The 16663-nt window shown below is 46.9% G+C and overlaps 1 protein-coding gene across 1 annotated transcript; it reads right to left on the minus strand.

The window, feature by feature from the left end:
• Positions 1-11671: 11671 nt before the first annotated feature.
• Positions 11672-13889, minus strand: LOC123124859 (E3 ubiquitin-protein ligase RNF19B). The gene is made up of 2 exons (XM_044545407.1): positions 12741-13889; positions 11672-12637 (listed from the first exon to the last, which is right to left on the minus strand). The coding sequence occupies exons 1-2, from the start codon at positions 13817-13819 to the stop codon at positions 12559-12561; spliced, it is 1158 nt and encodes a 385-aa protein (XP_044401342.1). The 5' UTR covers positions 13820-13889; the 3' UTR covers positions 11672-12558.
• Positions 13890-16663: the final 2774 nt, after the last annotated feature.

Genomic DNA, 16663 nt, shown 5'->3' on the forward strand with positions numbered 1-16663 from the left:
AACCCCGCTGACCACCCCGGGTGCCCGCACCCCTTACCCCCGGGCCACCTTTTCCGTCCAACCCCGCGGACCACCCCGGGTGCCCGCACCTCCGACCCCCGGGCACCCGCACCTCCCAGTTTCAGCTCACTGATACGTCTCCGTCGTATCTGTAATTTTTGATTGTTCCATGCCAATATTATACAACTTTTATATACTTTTTGGCAACTTTTTATACTATGGGACTAACATATTGATCCAGTGCCCAGTGCCAGTTCCTGTTTGTTGCATGTTTTATGTTTCGTAGAAAACCCATATCAAACGGAATCCAAATGGGATAAAAACGGACGGCGAATATTTTTGGAATATTTGGAGAATATGGGAAGAAGAATCAACGCGAGACGGTGCCCGAGGTGGTCACGAGGCAGGGGGGCGCACCTACCCCCCTCGTGGGCCACCCGTAAGGCGGTTGCTGCTCTTCTTTGGCCGCAAGAAAGCTAATTTTTGGAGAAAAATCTGGGCGAAGGTTTCAATCCAATCGGAGTTGCGGATCTCCATATATATATGAAACGGTGAAAGGGCAGAAGACAGGAACGCAGAAACAGAGAGAGCCAGAGAGACAGATCCAATCTCGGAGGGGCTCTCTCCCCTCCCACGCCATGGAGACCATGGACCAGAGGGGAAACCCTTCTCCCACCTAGGGAGAAGGTCAAGGAAGAAGAAGAAGGAGGGGGCTCTCTCCCCCTCGCTTCCGGTGGCGCCGGAGTGCCACCGGGGGCCATCATCATCACCGCGATCTTCACCAACACCTCCGCCATCTTCACCAACATCTCCATCACCTTCCCCCCTCTATCTACAGCGGTCCACTCTCCCGCAACCCGCTGTACCCTCTACTTGAACATGGTGCTTTATGCTTCATATTATTATCCAATGATGTGTTGCCATCCTATGATGTCTGAGTAGATTTTCGTTGTCCTATCGGTGGTTGATGAATTGCTATGATTGATTTAATTTGCTTGTGGTTATGTTGCTGTCCTTTGGTGCCCATCATATGAGCGTGTGCGTGGATCACACCATAGGGTTAGTTGTATGTTGATAGGACTATGTATTGGAGGGCAAGAGTGACAGAAGCTTCAACCTAGCATAGAAATTGATGCATACGGGATTGAAGGGGGACCAATATATCTTAATGCTATGGTTGGGTTTTACCTTAATGAACGTTAGTAGTTGCGGATGCTTGCTAATAGTTCCAATCATAAGTGCATGGAATTCCAAGTCAGGGATGACATGCTAGATGTGGCCTCTCCCACATAAAACTTGCTATCGGTCTAGTAAAGTAGTCAATTGCTTAGGGACAATTTCACAACTCCTACCACCATTTTTCCACACTCGCTATACTAATTTTATTGTGTCTTTATCTAAACAGCCCCTACTTTTTATTTATGCGCCATTTATATTCTTGCAAACCTATCCAAAAACACCTATAAAGTACTTCTAGTTTCATACTTGTTCTAGGTAAAGCGAACATTAAGCGTGCGTAGAGTTGTATCGGTGGTCGATAGAACTTGAGGGAATATTTGTTCTACCTTTAGCTCCTCGTTGGGTTCGACACTCTTACTTATCGAAAGAGGCTACAATTGATCCCCTATACTTGTGGGTTACCACTCACCAACAAAAACCGTTTTGGCCATAACTTTCACTCTCGAAGTCCGATTTTGACGTTCTTTAGCTCGTTGAGTAGCTATTGACATCCCCCATCCATCTAGATAGGTTCCAACATCATTTGACTCCATCAAAATTTTGGCATCTTTGCCTAGGCCATCCACCATATCATCCGCAAAACCACCATAGCTTTCCGCAACCTAACCCATTTTGCTCCTTGTAGCATTTGTGGTTGCTTGAGTGGCGACTTGAGTCTCCTAAGGTGTTTTGGCTACTTAGGGACGGTTGCTTCGTCATCAACAACCACCACCACTTCCGCATTGCTAACTCTGGAACCACCAACGCATTCCGCTACCACCATTCGACATTTTCCTTTGAGATTTTGAGTTTCCGGTTTTTCCGTTTCCTAGGGTGTTTCGGTTAACTAGGAACGGTTCGACATCGACAACACCGCCTTTCAACTTCAACAAGGATTCAACATCGACCACCTTCACCAATTTGACACCCTAACCGTAAGCAAGAACGGTAACTTCTATATCATCTTGGTATCGTGGTATCCCATCATTGTACACTCTTGCAATTACATTGTTAACCCCTTAGCCCATTTTGCGTCACTTGCCTATCGAGACTAGCCTTTGATTATTGTCGGCAACGTTACTTGTGCACATTAGTGATCCGTACCTTCCATGGCATACATACCATATCATATTGGTATCATCATATCATCCCTTGTGTCACAAGATTGTTCCTGCATATACACAATTGCTATCTTGGTTTGTGCATTTCACATAAGTGGCCATACAAAAAAAGAGAATAAGCTTTTAAGCAAAAAGAGAGCAAAGAAGCTTGTAAGCAAGAGCCATAGCATAGCCACATTGCATACCATACTACCATATTGATCATCCTGGATCATCGTGTGCGAAACACCGGAACATCATACATATATAGCTTACTTGGGATAGAAAGTTGATACATTTTGCATCTTATAGGTTGTGCACAAGTGATGTATCCGCATATTGAGCAATCGTGTTAGCATCTCTCTAGAGTTGTGCAACACGAGCGTTTTCCGTGGATTCCACATTTTGTGCTCATTCCTTGGTTGCACGACCCCACTTATCTATCCGTGTGTGTGTGTGTGTGTTTTCGTGTGCCACCCATTGCTATTGGTCTACTTGTTTCACTTGCGAGTTTGTGAATATTTTCCAACATTATTGACTCTTACTAACATTTTGCATCAATTTTTTTGTCACTATCCTCACCAAGCTCCACCATAAGCCTTACTTGTGTAGGTGTGAGAATTGACAAGATCCGGTACCAATTGTGCTATTTCCTTGTTACATTATTGAGTGCTCATTGATCCATCTTCAACATTGGAAAGGTACATTTGGTCTAGTTCTTTCCTTTCTTCCACTCACATTTGCTCGAGTCTTGTGATGGATAGGCGAAGAGATTCATCTCCGGTCTTCCACGACAATGACGGTGCGAACAACTACATCACCAAAAACCCACTCTTCGGACTACAACGAGCAATGCACGGCATTGAGCAACTCACCGTCGACATTCACCAAAGCGAAGCAAGGAAAATGGACTACATCGACACCAAGTTGGATGAACAAATGGATCAAGTACGAGACATGGTGGCCAAATACAAGTCTTCTTCCCCTTCGTCATCTTCACGGCGGAGACGCTCAAGTCGCACACCTTCGGAGCGGCCACAAGATGCAAGTACCACACAGTACCGTCAAGAAAACCTTCATGAGCACAAAAGAAGACCGAGAGACGAGCACCACCACGAGCAAGCTACGGCTACCACCAGCACTTCGGCATCTTCGCCAAGTGTTATCAAGGCATCTTCGCCTTTGGACGTACGGCATCTTCGCCTACTTCCCATGAGTACGCCTACATCGAGCTCATCAAGTCCAAGGCGAACACGTACAAGCGAGGGTGACACTTCCATCTTCGGAAGCCCCTCAAGGAAGACGGTCGAACATGGGAAATTCCCTTCGGTCATGGAGATGAGCTACGAGGTTCCACATCATATGGGCCTCATACAAGACAATGACGAGACGGTCGAGCAAGGGCCATCCCCTTCAACCATGGCGGCGAACATGAACCTCTTCAACAACATGAAGACGGCACCTCAATGGGACTCTTACTCCGAGTCAAGCTACGACACCGCACATGAGACATTATCTTTAGTCCCGGAGGAGCATGATGATTTTCCACTTCCTACGGCATTCATCTTCGGAGGCGTTATGGATGAGGAGGTTGAGCATGGGACTATCCCTTCAACCAAGGCGGTGATAGGAGTTGAGCATGGAGACAATTGCACCTACATCTCTTCGACACCCACATATGACGAGATGCCCCAATTCCCATGGGAGGAGAGCCACCCCATCATGAGTGATATGAGTGACTCCGCCATATGTGACATTGAGAGCATTTCCTATGAGAGGATGAGTGTGATAACCACTAGCCCCACACACGAGATTATGCAACACATCCTATGTGAAGTTGAGAGCCATTTGAGTGACTCCACCAACCATATGAGTGAGAGCATCTTACCAGGAGTGGGTGAGCCACAACACTTAGTGAGTGAGGTAGTTGAGACGGCACGTGAGGCCACTATGATTTCTAACGACTTAACCTCTACTCTGAGCGTGTTTTCTTCTTTGGTGCCAGGTCTCCTACATGACGACATGCCTATCCTCGTCGAGTCCATACCTCCAATGGAGATGACGATGGACATGGTGGACGATAATGCACCCCCCACATGGTTCCATCACGATGAAGATGACCACAACTTGGTCTTCGACACCTCACCTACAACACATGAGCGATGCTCCAAAGGTAACATAGGTGATGATGCTTCTCTTGTCCCACTAGTGGACTATCTTACCAATGATTGCTTGCATGATGTTGACACACCTATTACCATGCTTCATGCTGGTGCGACCTCCTCATATCATGACTTACCAATTTATGATGAATATGATGATGAGCATGTCGAGTTACCTAGTTGTGATGTTATGCTCCATAGGATATCATGTGAAAATTCTTTTGGTCACATCATGTTCGACAACCCTTTAAACTTGTCATATGCTATGAGTGAGATCTCCCATATTGCATCATTCCAATCTCAACATAGTAACTATGCATGCCCCATTCAAATAAATCCCATTTGCACTTATGGCATAGATGACGAGATCATGGTTATTGGCATTTGTTTTTCTTGTCATGATATTGACATGCTTCCTTTGCATCATATCCATCATATGCCATGCCATGATTACCTAGCTTCAGACATACATTGTTTTGGATGTTGTTCCACTTCTCTATATTATGCTTTCGATATTGCCCAAGAGGAGACCCACATAGTTTCCTCATACATTTTAGGAGATTTTGTGCCATCATATTCATTGCATGATTCTCATGAATGTGTGCACCGTATGCTCCCCATGAATGACAATGCTATTGATGTGCCATATAATTGTATGCTCAATTTGCATTCCCATCGTGTTATACATAACAACTATTCATTCATGATGAATGACATGTTCTTATACCATGCAACAAATTTCTTTGAGCATTGCTTATCTTGTGCTAACTCACACATGCACATACACATCATGATGGATGATGTGTAAATTTACCACGTACACATTTTCTTTGGCTTGTGTCTATTTTGTGTAGGTACCCATACTTACTCGTCAACCTCGCAAGACCATGAGTTGACAAAACGAGCTCTAGAGAGCACTGATGCCTTGGGAACCCGTGAGATGTGTCACCAACCATTCCCTCCGCACAATGACTTCGCACATTTCTTCTACATGGCCCTCACATGGCTATGGGTTATTCTCCATTACATATTATATGCCCATCTTTCCATGTTCACTTTGCATGACATGCTTATTCATATGCCTTTACCATGCATTTGTGACCCATACTTTGCATTACACACGATGATTGATTCTACTTGTATGTGTATTTGCAAGCTTGGTGGAGATATTGCTTGTTCTTGCCATGTTTCATTTATGATCCATTCCTATGATGATACATTGATCTTGCTTTGTGTTCATGCTTGCGATATGCCATGTGCATTGCCTATGCCTACTATTTTCTCACATGACATGATTGACATGATTACCTATAGCATGTTGTATCTTTGCACTACTAGCTTGAATGATTTGATTGCCTCACACATGATGAACAATTACTCTTTCTATTGTGTTGAGTGCCACACGATTTTCACTACACCCTATACACGTTATGCTTGGATTGTCTGGCACTTGACACATGTGTTTAGACATCTCATATTATTTGGTGTTGTGAATGATTCTTATGCTTAACATCGACCATTTGTCGAACGCCTTCTGCATGATTGCTATGAGCTTGAGGTAGATGCTTATTCTCTTGACACACATATTTACATCGATACCTCATATTTACATGCTTGTTTTCGTGATGTCCTTGATTTTGCTCAATTTATGCACTTACATGACATGTCACAATCCCTTGTCACACCATATGCTATGCTTGATGACGACACTTGTTCGGTGAATCACCTCTTGAATGCTTGGTTTTGCACTATCGCTAACCACATTTGTTTTTCCAAGTGTTTGTTGTCCTTTCTCCTTTTGAAGGAATCACAAGACGGTGCGACATTGGAGAGTGCCCATTTCGAGCTTCAACATGATATGTGCTTGGCGGTCGTCCACTTCTACACGGTGACGCCCTCTCTTTCCCATGGTGATGAAGATCACGATCCGTGGACGAATCTCTCCCAAGGGGGGGGATGATGCGGAGCATCCCTCGACCATCCCCATGGACGTCCCGTCACCACCACAAGCACGAAGAGAACCAATGACAAGAGCACACGCATGTGCCGTCGAAACCGAGGTTAACCCTTTCCTCTTCGAGTTTCATTCGGATTCACACGGGAGTCGGATTCTACCTCAAATGGAAACTCTATGCACTCTTAGGTACCATGAAGAAGACAGTGAAGAGGTGAGGACGGAGGAGCAAGCACCTATGGAGGAGGAGACGGAAGAAGGACGCTCGAGACGTGAAGCAAAGGAGGTCCCGGACTACCCCGGGTGCCCGACCACCTCCTACAACCGGCTGGGCGAGCCCCTAGCCGCCCCGGGTGCCCGGCCAGGAAGGCCCCGGGTGCCCGGCCCTTGCATGGCGCTGGCCTCGGCCGCCTCGGGTGCCCGGCCCCTTGCCTGGGCGCTGCCCCCGCCACCCCGGGTGGCCGGCCTCCTCCTGGGCATGGCCACAGCCCCACCGGGTGCCCGGGCCATCAACCCTCGGGTGCCCGGCCCCTATAGCCACTTGGTCACGACCTCCCTGACCGGACCGGGTGCCCGGTCCTCTGCACCCCGGGTGCCCGGATATCTCCTACCGTATCCCCTCCGGGTGCCCGGACCCCTTTACCCCGGGTGCCCGGACCCCTCTGGTTGTGCCTGTGTGCACTATGGGCAAAAGACCCTTGTACCCCCATTTTTCCCCAATTATGTCCCTAGCCTATATAAACTCTTCCCCTAGATCATTAGAGAGGATAGCAAAGTATATGTAAGATATTGAGAGAGCATTGCTCATCTTCCTCCTCTTGGATATCATGACCTCCTAAGGGAGAAGATCCTCTTGTGGATATCAAGGCCTCCTCTTGGAGAAGGATCCTCATCATAGGATCATCAAGACCTCTTTCCTCATAGGATTGGGATGAAGTAGTTACCTCTTGTATCTTCTTGTGTTGGATTTGGACCTTTGTATCTCTCTTTGTGTGATTGGATCTAGCACATGTGTGATTGGATCAAGTCAATTTGAGTATTCCTCTTGTTTTGCCCCTTTGTGTTCTTCTTGTTCTTGGGGATTTCCCCTCCAATTCGTGAAAGATCTCCATCTAGGGTTCCACCCTACAACAGATGTTTTATATACATTATTATGCTATTTTATATCTTTTTGGGACTAACCTATTAACCTAGTGCCTAAGTGTGAGCTGCTATTTTTTCCTTGTTTTTGTCTTTTACAGAAAAATCAATACCAAACGGAACGAAACTTTTTGACGATTTTTCTTGGACAAGATGAGACCTATGAGGTTGTGGTCCCCCTGAGGCCCTTCTAACCCTAATCTCAGCTCCATAAATACCCAAATATTCCCCGTATACCAGAGGTCACACCAAAAATACTTTTCCGCCGCCGCAAGTTTCTGTCCTCTTGAGATCCCATTTGGAGACCTGTTCCGATACTCTGCCGGAGGGGGATTCGATCATGGAGGGTCTATACATTACTTTGTTGCCCTTCCAATGATATGTGAGTAGTTTATCATAGACTTACGGGTCCATAGCTAGTAGCTAGATGGCTTCTTCTCTCTCTTTGATCTTGAATACAATGTTCTCCTCGATGTTCTTGGAGATCTATTCGATGTAATCTTCTTTTGCAGTGCGTTTGTTGAGATCCGATGAATTGTGGGTTATGATCAGATTATTTATGAAAATTATTTGAGTCTTCTCTGAACACTTTTATGCATGATTAAGATAGCTTTGTATTTCTCTCCGATCTATTGATTTGGTTTGGCCAACTAGATTGATCTTTTCTCGCAATGGGAGAGGTGCTTTGTAATGGGTTCAATCTTGCGGTCTCCTCGCCCAATGACAGAAGGGATAGCGAGGCACGTATTTGTATTTTTGCCATTAAGGATAAAATGGTGGGGTTTATTCATATTGATTGGATCTATCCATCTACATCATGTCATCTTGCTAAGGTGTTTCCGTTCTTGTTAGCTTAATACACTAGATGCATGCTGGATAGCGATCGATGTGTGGAGTAATAGTAGTAGATGCAGGCAGGAATCAGTCTACTTGTCACAGACGTGATGCCTATATTCATGATCATTGCCTTAGATATCGTCATAATTATTCTCTTTTCTATCAATTGCTCAACAGTAATTTGTTTACCCACCGTATGCTTTCTTTCAAGAGAGAAGCCTCTACTGAAAATTATGGCCCCCGGGTCTATTCTTATCATATTATTTTCAGATCTACAAAACCCAAAAATACCTTGCTGCAATTTATTTACCTTTACTTTATTTTGCACTTTTATTTATCTTTTATACCTATCTCTATCAGATCTCATCTTTGTAAGTAACCGTGAAGGGATTAACAACCCCTTTATCACGTTGGGTGCAAGTATTTGTTTGTTTGTGCAGGTGCTATCATTGGAGACTTGTGTGTTCCTCCTATTGAATTGATACCTTGGTTCTTAATTGAGGAAAATATTTGTCTCTACTTTGTTGCATCACCCTTTCCTCTTCAAGGGAAAAAGCAACACAAGCTCAAAAGTAGCAACTAGCCACAACATCTTATTCACTGTGCTGAAATGCTATTTTTCTACTGAAATGCAATCGAATGTTGGTATTGAATAATATGTGTATGGGTTTCCCCACGCCGATCAAAAACCAGACGGGTATGGGAACATTTTTATCTCCGCGGACGGGTATGGGGATGATCATGGGAAGGCTGTCGCAGGGACGGGGATGGGAGTCCAATACCCGCCTGGGTAATCCCCATTGCCAGCCTCAGTTGTCGCACCCATCTCTTAAAATAAGAGTTTTTATATATCTCTGGTTATCGTTTGGTCAAATGTAGGATCATAGAAATGTTCAAACCTCTTTTATCTTAGATGGAGATCACATATTCTATATTGTTTTTCTTTGACAAGGATGATCACTAAAAACCTCCAATTTAATTTCTCTTCGAAAAATTCCCAACAGAGTCCACACACCATACTCAGTATGAACTCAAATAGTATGTAATGATCTTCGCAACAACTATGGGACATCCTCTAGTTAAGTTGAGATAAAGTACCATGAAGTTTCCATAATCCATATGCGTCATCTCATCAACTCATCTACTTGGCTTAAAAGCCACAGCCTTAATGGTTTCTTCCTAGGAAATTCATCTCCTTTCCTCATAAGAAATTACTATGATCCACACCGGAGCTGCAAAATGATAATTGCAAACAACTAGGTCATTTCTCAATGCTAGCCCAATAATGAATCCTAACTGGCCAATGCCCTACGACAGACTTGGGTTGCACTCAAGATCTGGTGCCCAAGTCTCTATAACCAACCCACTAGAATTGTAAATAGTTTTTTAGCCTTTTATAGAGGAAATCAGCCGTCTAACTACGCAATGAGCAAACCATAGATCATACTTGGTCAGCAATCTCCAAACCTTTAAAAAGACACTCCATGAACAAAAACTACACTTTGTTGTTATTCTTGCAATACAGTGAGTTGGTAGGCAAAAAGCCCTCTCTTGGTAATAGAGGGTAAATGGCTATTGATGGCGACAAAAAATATTTCCATCTCTCCTCTCTCTCAGCATTTCTTTACTAAAAAAATCAAAGTCATTGAAGATTAGGGGTTGGAATCTTTTAACCACGACCACAAATCTATTATTCTCAAATCTGGAACTACAAAAAAATAGCTGGAACTTCTCCCTTCAGTCTATGTACCCTGACCCTATTTCTCAACTATTGTCCTTGTGATCCGTTCGACCAATAAATTATGACGCCTTCTTTCGAATAAACCCCATTACTAGCCCTAGGTTGTATGGCTTTGGCATCGGTTTCTAAGAAAATATACTCGCACTGTATTAAACATGCCATTCACCCCATTTTTTCCATTGACTGTCCTCCTTCCAAACAAAGATGCAACCATGTCAGCTGACACCTTTGCCACCTACCCCCTAAAGCCTTAGCCAAACTGCTTACCAGCTGACTTAAATGCTTTATCCCTCTTTTCGTCCACAAGGAGGAACCAAACAAGTTGATAAAGCGATGGGATATCACTGAAAACTTCATTGACGATGCTAACCTTTTGAGTTGTTATCACTCTAGGAAAGCACATATTATGTTTGATAAACTTGACTTCAACAAAGCTTTCAACTCATATCACTGGGGGCCTCCTTAACAATTCTATCGCACATGAGTTTCCCATAGACCTTGTTCTCTTCGGTCCACCTAATCTTTCATTCAAGTGAAACTGATGTCCTGCTCAATGGTGTCCCCTGAAATTGGATCAACTATAAGAGTATCCCCCTTTTTCCAATATGTTTTCAACATAGTTGTTGCCTTGCTCCAACGCATGGTCATCCATGCCCACAACAATGGCCTTCCGTGTCAGCCTATCTACCCTAATGTCCCTCCCACTATCCTCCAACTTACACTGGCATTCAACTTAAAATTATTCTTCATGACTTTGCCCTTCAACAAGCCTTGCCATAAACTTCCACAAAATAACTTATGTGTCACCTCACATCAGCCCCAGGTTGTTATCGATGTTGCCTCTTCCATTGGTTGTGATGTCTCCTTCTGTTAGACTCCCTCCATCATTTGCATCCATCCGCCTTCCAGTCCATCGTCCTTAACTTCCATAGTTACCTCTCTGGCTGGGCAGCCTGCCTACTGTCTCGAGGAGCTAGACTAACTTTGTCCTTGAATCCCTTGCCACTTCATGTCTAACACGATTAGACTGGGCCACCAAGGAAACTTGCATAGGGGCTCAGTGTCTCGTTGCTCGGCAAAATATTTGCAAACCAAAATAATTTGTTTTCGAGCCATTACAAAACCTGTTGCTTCAAAATAATTGCTCACTTATGAAATTTCCCTTCAAACTTTTACATATTCCAGATCTCCATGGGTCCATTTGTTCCACTTGCGATACTCTACCGCCATTGCCAACAAACAAAACAACCCATCCTTTTTTTTAAACAATCAACAACCAACTTCAAGCCTTCAACAACTATCCTTTGTCCTCACCAACAATGGCCTATCCACCTTCTTCTAGGCTAACAGTTGGATCCTGGACCAACCTTTATCCAATGCCTTCCCTGACCTATTCTCATTATACCAACACCACAATCCTAGTCCCAAGAATCATGTTTGATGGTCTGTTATAAGGAACCACCTTATTGGTGTTGTCTTGATAGAATTGGGTGTTGTTTTGTCATTGTTGCGGGATTTCAAAACAAATGGATCCAATGATGAAAGATTCCTCACTCATCAGACTTCATTTTTGTCAATGAAAGCATACAACTTGCTCACCTCAAAAGACGACAAAGACTTCAATGCTACTCTTTTGGAATTCCAAAGTGCCAACAAAGCTCAAAATCTTTATGGACTCCTCTTCAAATACCGGCTAAGCTCTAAAGACAATCTCTCCCACGAGAACATCACGGAGAACAGTTTTTGCCCAAGGTACGATGTTGCTTCCAAAGATGCGCTACACAATTCATCCACCACCGAAGGCCGCCCCAAGTATGGCTTGGCTTGGGCCTTACGTACACCCTATCCATTGCTCAGATTTGGGACATGGACACCTCGGGCACCTCGGCTTCAACATCACGCCTTCGGTTGTGCACCCCGGTCTTTGGAAAATTTAGGATTCAAGGAATGGCTTGGTCTTCCACAATGAGTCTAACTCTTATGTTGCAACTATTAGAAACATCGTTTCCAACTTGATGTCTAGACTTTTAGCTACAAGGAACCTGATTAGAGGTCGTCGCTATTTCTTGGCGGCAATACCTCTCCTTGCCCGCTAGCACATCTATGTATATCACTTGTCAACTTGTTGATACTTTCAGTAATATATTCAGGCGAGGATCCATCCTCCTCCTCCTTCCCCGGTGATTGTTCAAAAAACACATGGCCACAAGACCCAAAGAACCAAGCTCCTGTAAAGTCAAATTATCATAGTGATGGCCAAGGTGGCATTAGAGTTGCACGAGCCAAATGATGCCAACTAAAGTCAATATTAATAGTACCGCCAAACCATTATACAGATATAGTCAATATCTGCATAATTACTTCCTTCCCTAAAGTAGCTTTGTGCATTTTAAGATGATTCACCGATCACCGCTTGCACTTTGCGCAATAATGGTTGCTCCTCGCCATCGTAGAGCCGCACAGGTAGCAGAAGCAGTGCCCGCACCTGCAAATCAGAGGAAACAATGAAATAAATAGTTTGCACTCGGCGCACATAAAAAAATTGACTGTTGGTGTGCAGGAGCGAGATTCAGTGAAGCTGCAGCTACCTGCAGGCGATGAAGGTGCAGCCGTCCACCCTCTCGACGTAGATCTTGCACTTGGGGCACCGCTGCCACTTGCTCTGCTGCGCCACCTTCCTCAGCAGCAGGTCCTCCCGCCCGCGCTCGTCGTCCCCGAGCCGCTGAAACTCGGCGCACTCCACCCCCTCGTGCCACGGCACCTTGCACTTCGCGCAGAACACCCGCTTGCAATGGGGGCACTCCACCTTCGCCGCCGCGTCGCCGTCCCCGGGGTCGTCGTCCACCAGCAGCGCCGAGCAGTCCTTGAAGGGGCAGTAGAACTTGAGCTCGCCGAGCGCCATGTCGCAGAGCGCGGCGCCCCACCTGTGGAACAGCGGCGCCGGGATCACGCGCCGGCACTCCTCCGGGTGCAGCACGCCGTCCTTGCAGCCCGGGTCGGGGCAGCCGATGGCCAGCAGGTTCTCCTCCACCCTCGCGGCGATGTACTGCCTCACGCAGCCGGCGCAGAACGCGTGCCGGCACCCGGGGATGCGGAAGCGCTCGACGCCGGGAACCGTCTCCATGCAGATCGTGCAGTCGAAGCCCTTGGCGCTGTTGGAGCATTCGCCTTTCTCGAACAGCTTCCTCTTGCCGCTGGCGATGTCTTTGAGGAAGATCAAGCTGCAGCCATCATCGTCGTACAGATCGATCACTTGAGGGGGGCTGTCGTCGTCCAAGTCGATGACTTGACGCGTCTCTGGTTTCGACGGAGATCTGCTGGAATCGACAGGAAACAGGGGCAGCTCCGATCCTAGTTTGCGCCTCCCCTTGCGGCCTGGAATGGACCATTCGGAGGCCCCGGCGACGGCGGTTCCGGAGGAGGAGGGGACGGTGGCCTGGTCGCGAGAGGGGTCGAGGGAGAGGAGGATGGCCTGCTGGATCTGCATCTCCTCGCGGCTGTTGGAGGAGCCAAGGACTGTCACGTCGTCGTCCTCGTCGGACGAGATGTCGATGGGGCAGAAGGGAGCGTCGGCCTTCGCGGCGGCGGCGGCGGTGGCGGAGGCGGAGGACGCCATGGCCGGCGACGGGTGGTGTCCCGCCGGCGGCGGCGCTGCTCTGCTTCCCATCCGTCGTTGGTTGTGGGCTGGGGCAGTTTCAAATTGGAGGAGATTGCGGGACGCGTGGACGGGTGCGATCTACTGGTGCGAGAGAGAGAGAGAGAGGTGGGGGCTGGATTTTGTTGGATGTGGTGAATCAAAATTAGGCCAACTCCACCGCGCGACTTCAAACGGACGTCCGGTTTGGTCGGATTTTTTCTCTTTGGGTAGGACGATGGGGTCGTGTCCGGGCCTGTCCTGGGATGTGGTGGCCGTGCGCCCAGCGCGCTGTCGCATCCGTTTGCCCCATCCTGCCCGCCAGGGCTAAAAATGTCCATATTTTCATATCAAAACTAGTTTGCACGTCCAAATATTTGTCTGAAAATGAAAATAGTTTTACAACCCAATTGAAATTGTCTTTAATAAAATAGTTTTACAACCAAATCGAAATTGTCTTGACTGAACATAAAATGATACATCTATTGGTTGCCAATGTAATCCCACACGTACTCAACCAAGTCATTTTAAAGATCCAAATAAGTGTGCCAATCACGCAGCTCACGGTGGAATTGGACAAACTGTTCAAATGTGGCCGGTTTTTGGTGCAGGGGCTCAACATTTTCACCTTGATAATCAAATCCTTGGTCAAAGATACTCTCATCACTCTCGTCCTCGACGATCATGTTGTGCATGATCACACAAGCAGTCATCACCTCCCAAAGCTTCATTTCATTCCATGACAGTGCATGGTTTCGAACGATACCCCACCGGGATTGGAGCACACCAAAAGCACGTTCCACATCCTTTCTAGCACTCTCTTGCATTTGGGCAAATCTCTTTCTCTTCTCACCTTGGGGTTTCGAGATTGTCTTCACAAAAGTTGACCACTGAGGACATATACCATCAGCTAGATAGTATCCCTTGTTGTACTGGTGGCCGTTGATCTCAAAGTTGACAGGTGGGGAGTGGCCTTCTGCAAGCCTTGCGAAGACTGGAGAACGCTGCAGCACGTTGATATCATTGTGAGAACCTGTCATGCCGAAGAAAGAATGCCATATCCAAAGATCCTGCGAAGCCACCGCTTCTAATATGACAGTGCACGCCTTGACATGCCCCTTGTATTGGCCCTGCCAAGCAAATGGACAGTTCTTCCACTCCCAGTGCATACAATCTATGCTGCCAAGCATGCCTGAAAAGCCTCTAGCTGCGTTGGTCACCAACAATCTCTCTGTATCAGCGGCAGTTGGCTGCCTCAAGTACTCAGGGCCAAACACCTCGATCACAGCCTGGCAGAACTTGTACATTGACATCAGACATGTTGTCTCACTCATACGCACATACTCATCCACCAGATTGCCTGGAATTCCGTATGCAAGCATGCGGATGGCCGTGGTGCATTTCTGGTAAGAGGAGAATCCAAGCTTGCCAAGGGCATCCGTCTTGCACTCGAAGTATGGGTCATGAGCAACCACTCCCTCTCGGATACGATTGAACACATGCCTTGCCATTCGAAAACGGCGACGGAATTTATCCGGCTTGAAGAGCAGGGTGTTGGAAAAGTAATCGGCATAGAGCAGGGCGTGGCCTCTCTCTGTTGCGGTTCAGGTTGGGAGCACGGCCAGGGACTGACCCACTGTACCGAGGAAGCTGCCGTTGAATGTGGTCGTGAACGACTAGTGCAGCCACCACAAGATCTTCATCATCCGACGACGAATCGTCCGATGAACAAATGAAGTGGTGGAAGAAAAACTCATCTCCATTGTCCATGCCTTTGTGGGCAAAGTGTCGAACACCTTGCGGTCGTGGTGGCAAAGAGGCCGCGATGATCACCTCAACGCAGCAGGGGTGGTTGCCGGCCGGCTACTGGCCACTCTGAAGCTCTCGTCGGAAGCTGCCGCGGCCGCCGTGGTATGTCGCCGGCGGTCGTATCCCCTCTGCCACCGGCAACGACGGCGACGACCAAACCTCCTCCGATCGACGGCTAAAACTACGGCGAAAGCGCGGGCGTGGTGGCGGCCATGTCGGTATGTGGTTTGATATGGACAGCCAGGGGCTGCGCGGTGAGGAGGCGGCCGGAGAATAGCGGCGGCGCCAGCGGCGGGGAGAGGGGGTGGAGGCGTTGGAAGCGAAGGGACTGCTAGTGTCCCCGACAGGCGGGCCACAGGAGGACAAGGGCGTGCAGCGAGCCCGTCCGCGTGATGTCCGTTTGACCCCAAACTCGGCGCAAGTTTGGACCGGGGATAGGTCAAAAACGGACGAAATCCGAACATTTGTTCGTTTGGGGCCGCGCGTTGGGCCACGCTATTCGTCCGTTTTATCTCAAACGGACGCACCTGGACAAGATGAGGACGCGTGGTAGAGTTGGCCTTAGGGCTAGCAAAAAACTCAAACGTCGCTGTGGCTCGCTCATCGGCTCGTAAAGGTAACGAGCAAAACACTCTCAGTTTATCTTCTCGTAACAATCTAAAAAAAAGTTCTTCTTGTAACGATGCTCCTTTTTATAGAAAAAACTAGCAAGATATTTGTGCGTTACATGTAACATCAAAATACATTTGTATGAGTAGCTTATCTTGTGAGAGAAAATGATGAACGAAGAAAAGCCTTATTTGCAAATATGAAGAGGGGTATGGGTATCTTTTTGCAAAATTGCCGTAGTTTCCTTCCTATCCGTCAGATATAAATCAGACGGCCTATATTGTAGGATGGCAGGCACACCATCATCACCAATTCTGTTTTTTATAAGAGAAAAAATAATGGTAAATGATTCTAATGGGTGACCGATCCGAGCGCTGTCTAAGCCCCCTTGCTCATCGCAACCTCATGCGGCCTCTCCTCGTCTCGTTCTTGAGGTTGCGTCACACCACCTGTCATTCT

Source organism: Triticum aestivum, chromosome 5D (assembly GCF_018294505.1).
Source record: "Triticum aestivum cultivar Chinese Spring chromosome 5D, IWGSC CS RefSeq v2.1, whole genome shotgun sequence".
Taxonomy (NCBI): domain Eukaryota; kingdom Viridiplantae; phylum Streptophyta; class Magnoliopsida; order Poales; family Poaceae; genus Triticum; species Triticum aestivum.

Bases quoted from the DNA above. Each gene is read 5' to 3' on its own strand.
- LOC123124859 (XM_044545407.1), bottom strand. From the start codon at position 13,819: ATGGGAAGCAGAGCAGCGCCGCCGCCGGCGGGACACCACCCGTCGCCG. The intron at 12,638-12,740 runs GTAGCTGCAGCT...TCTGATTTGCAG, and splicing joins TGCACCTTCATCGCCTGCAG to GTGCGGGCACTGCTTCTGCT.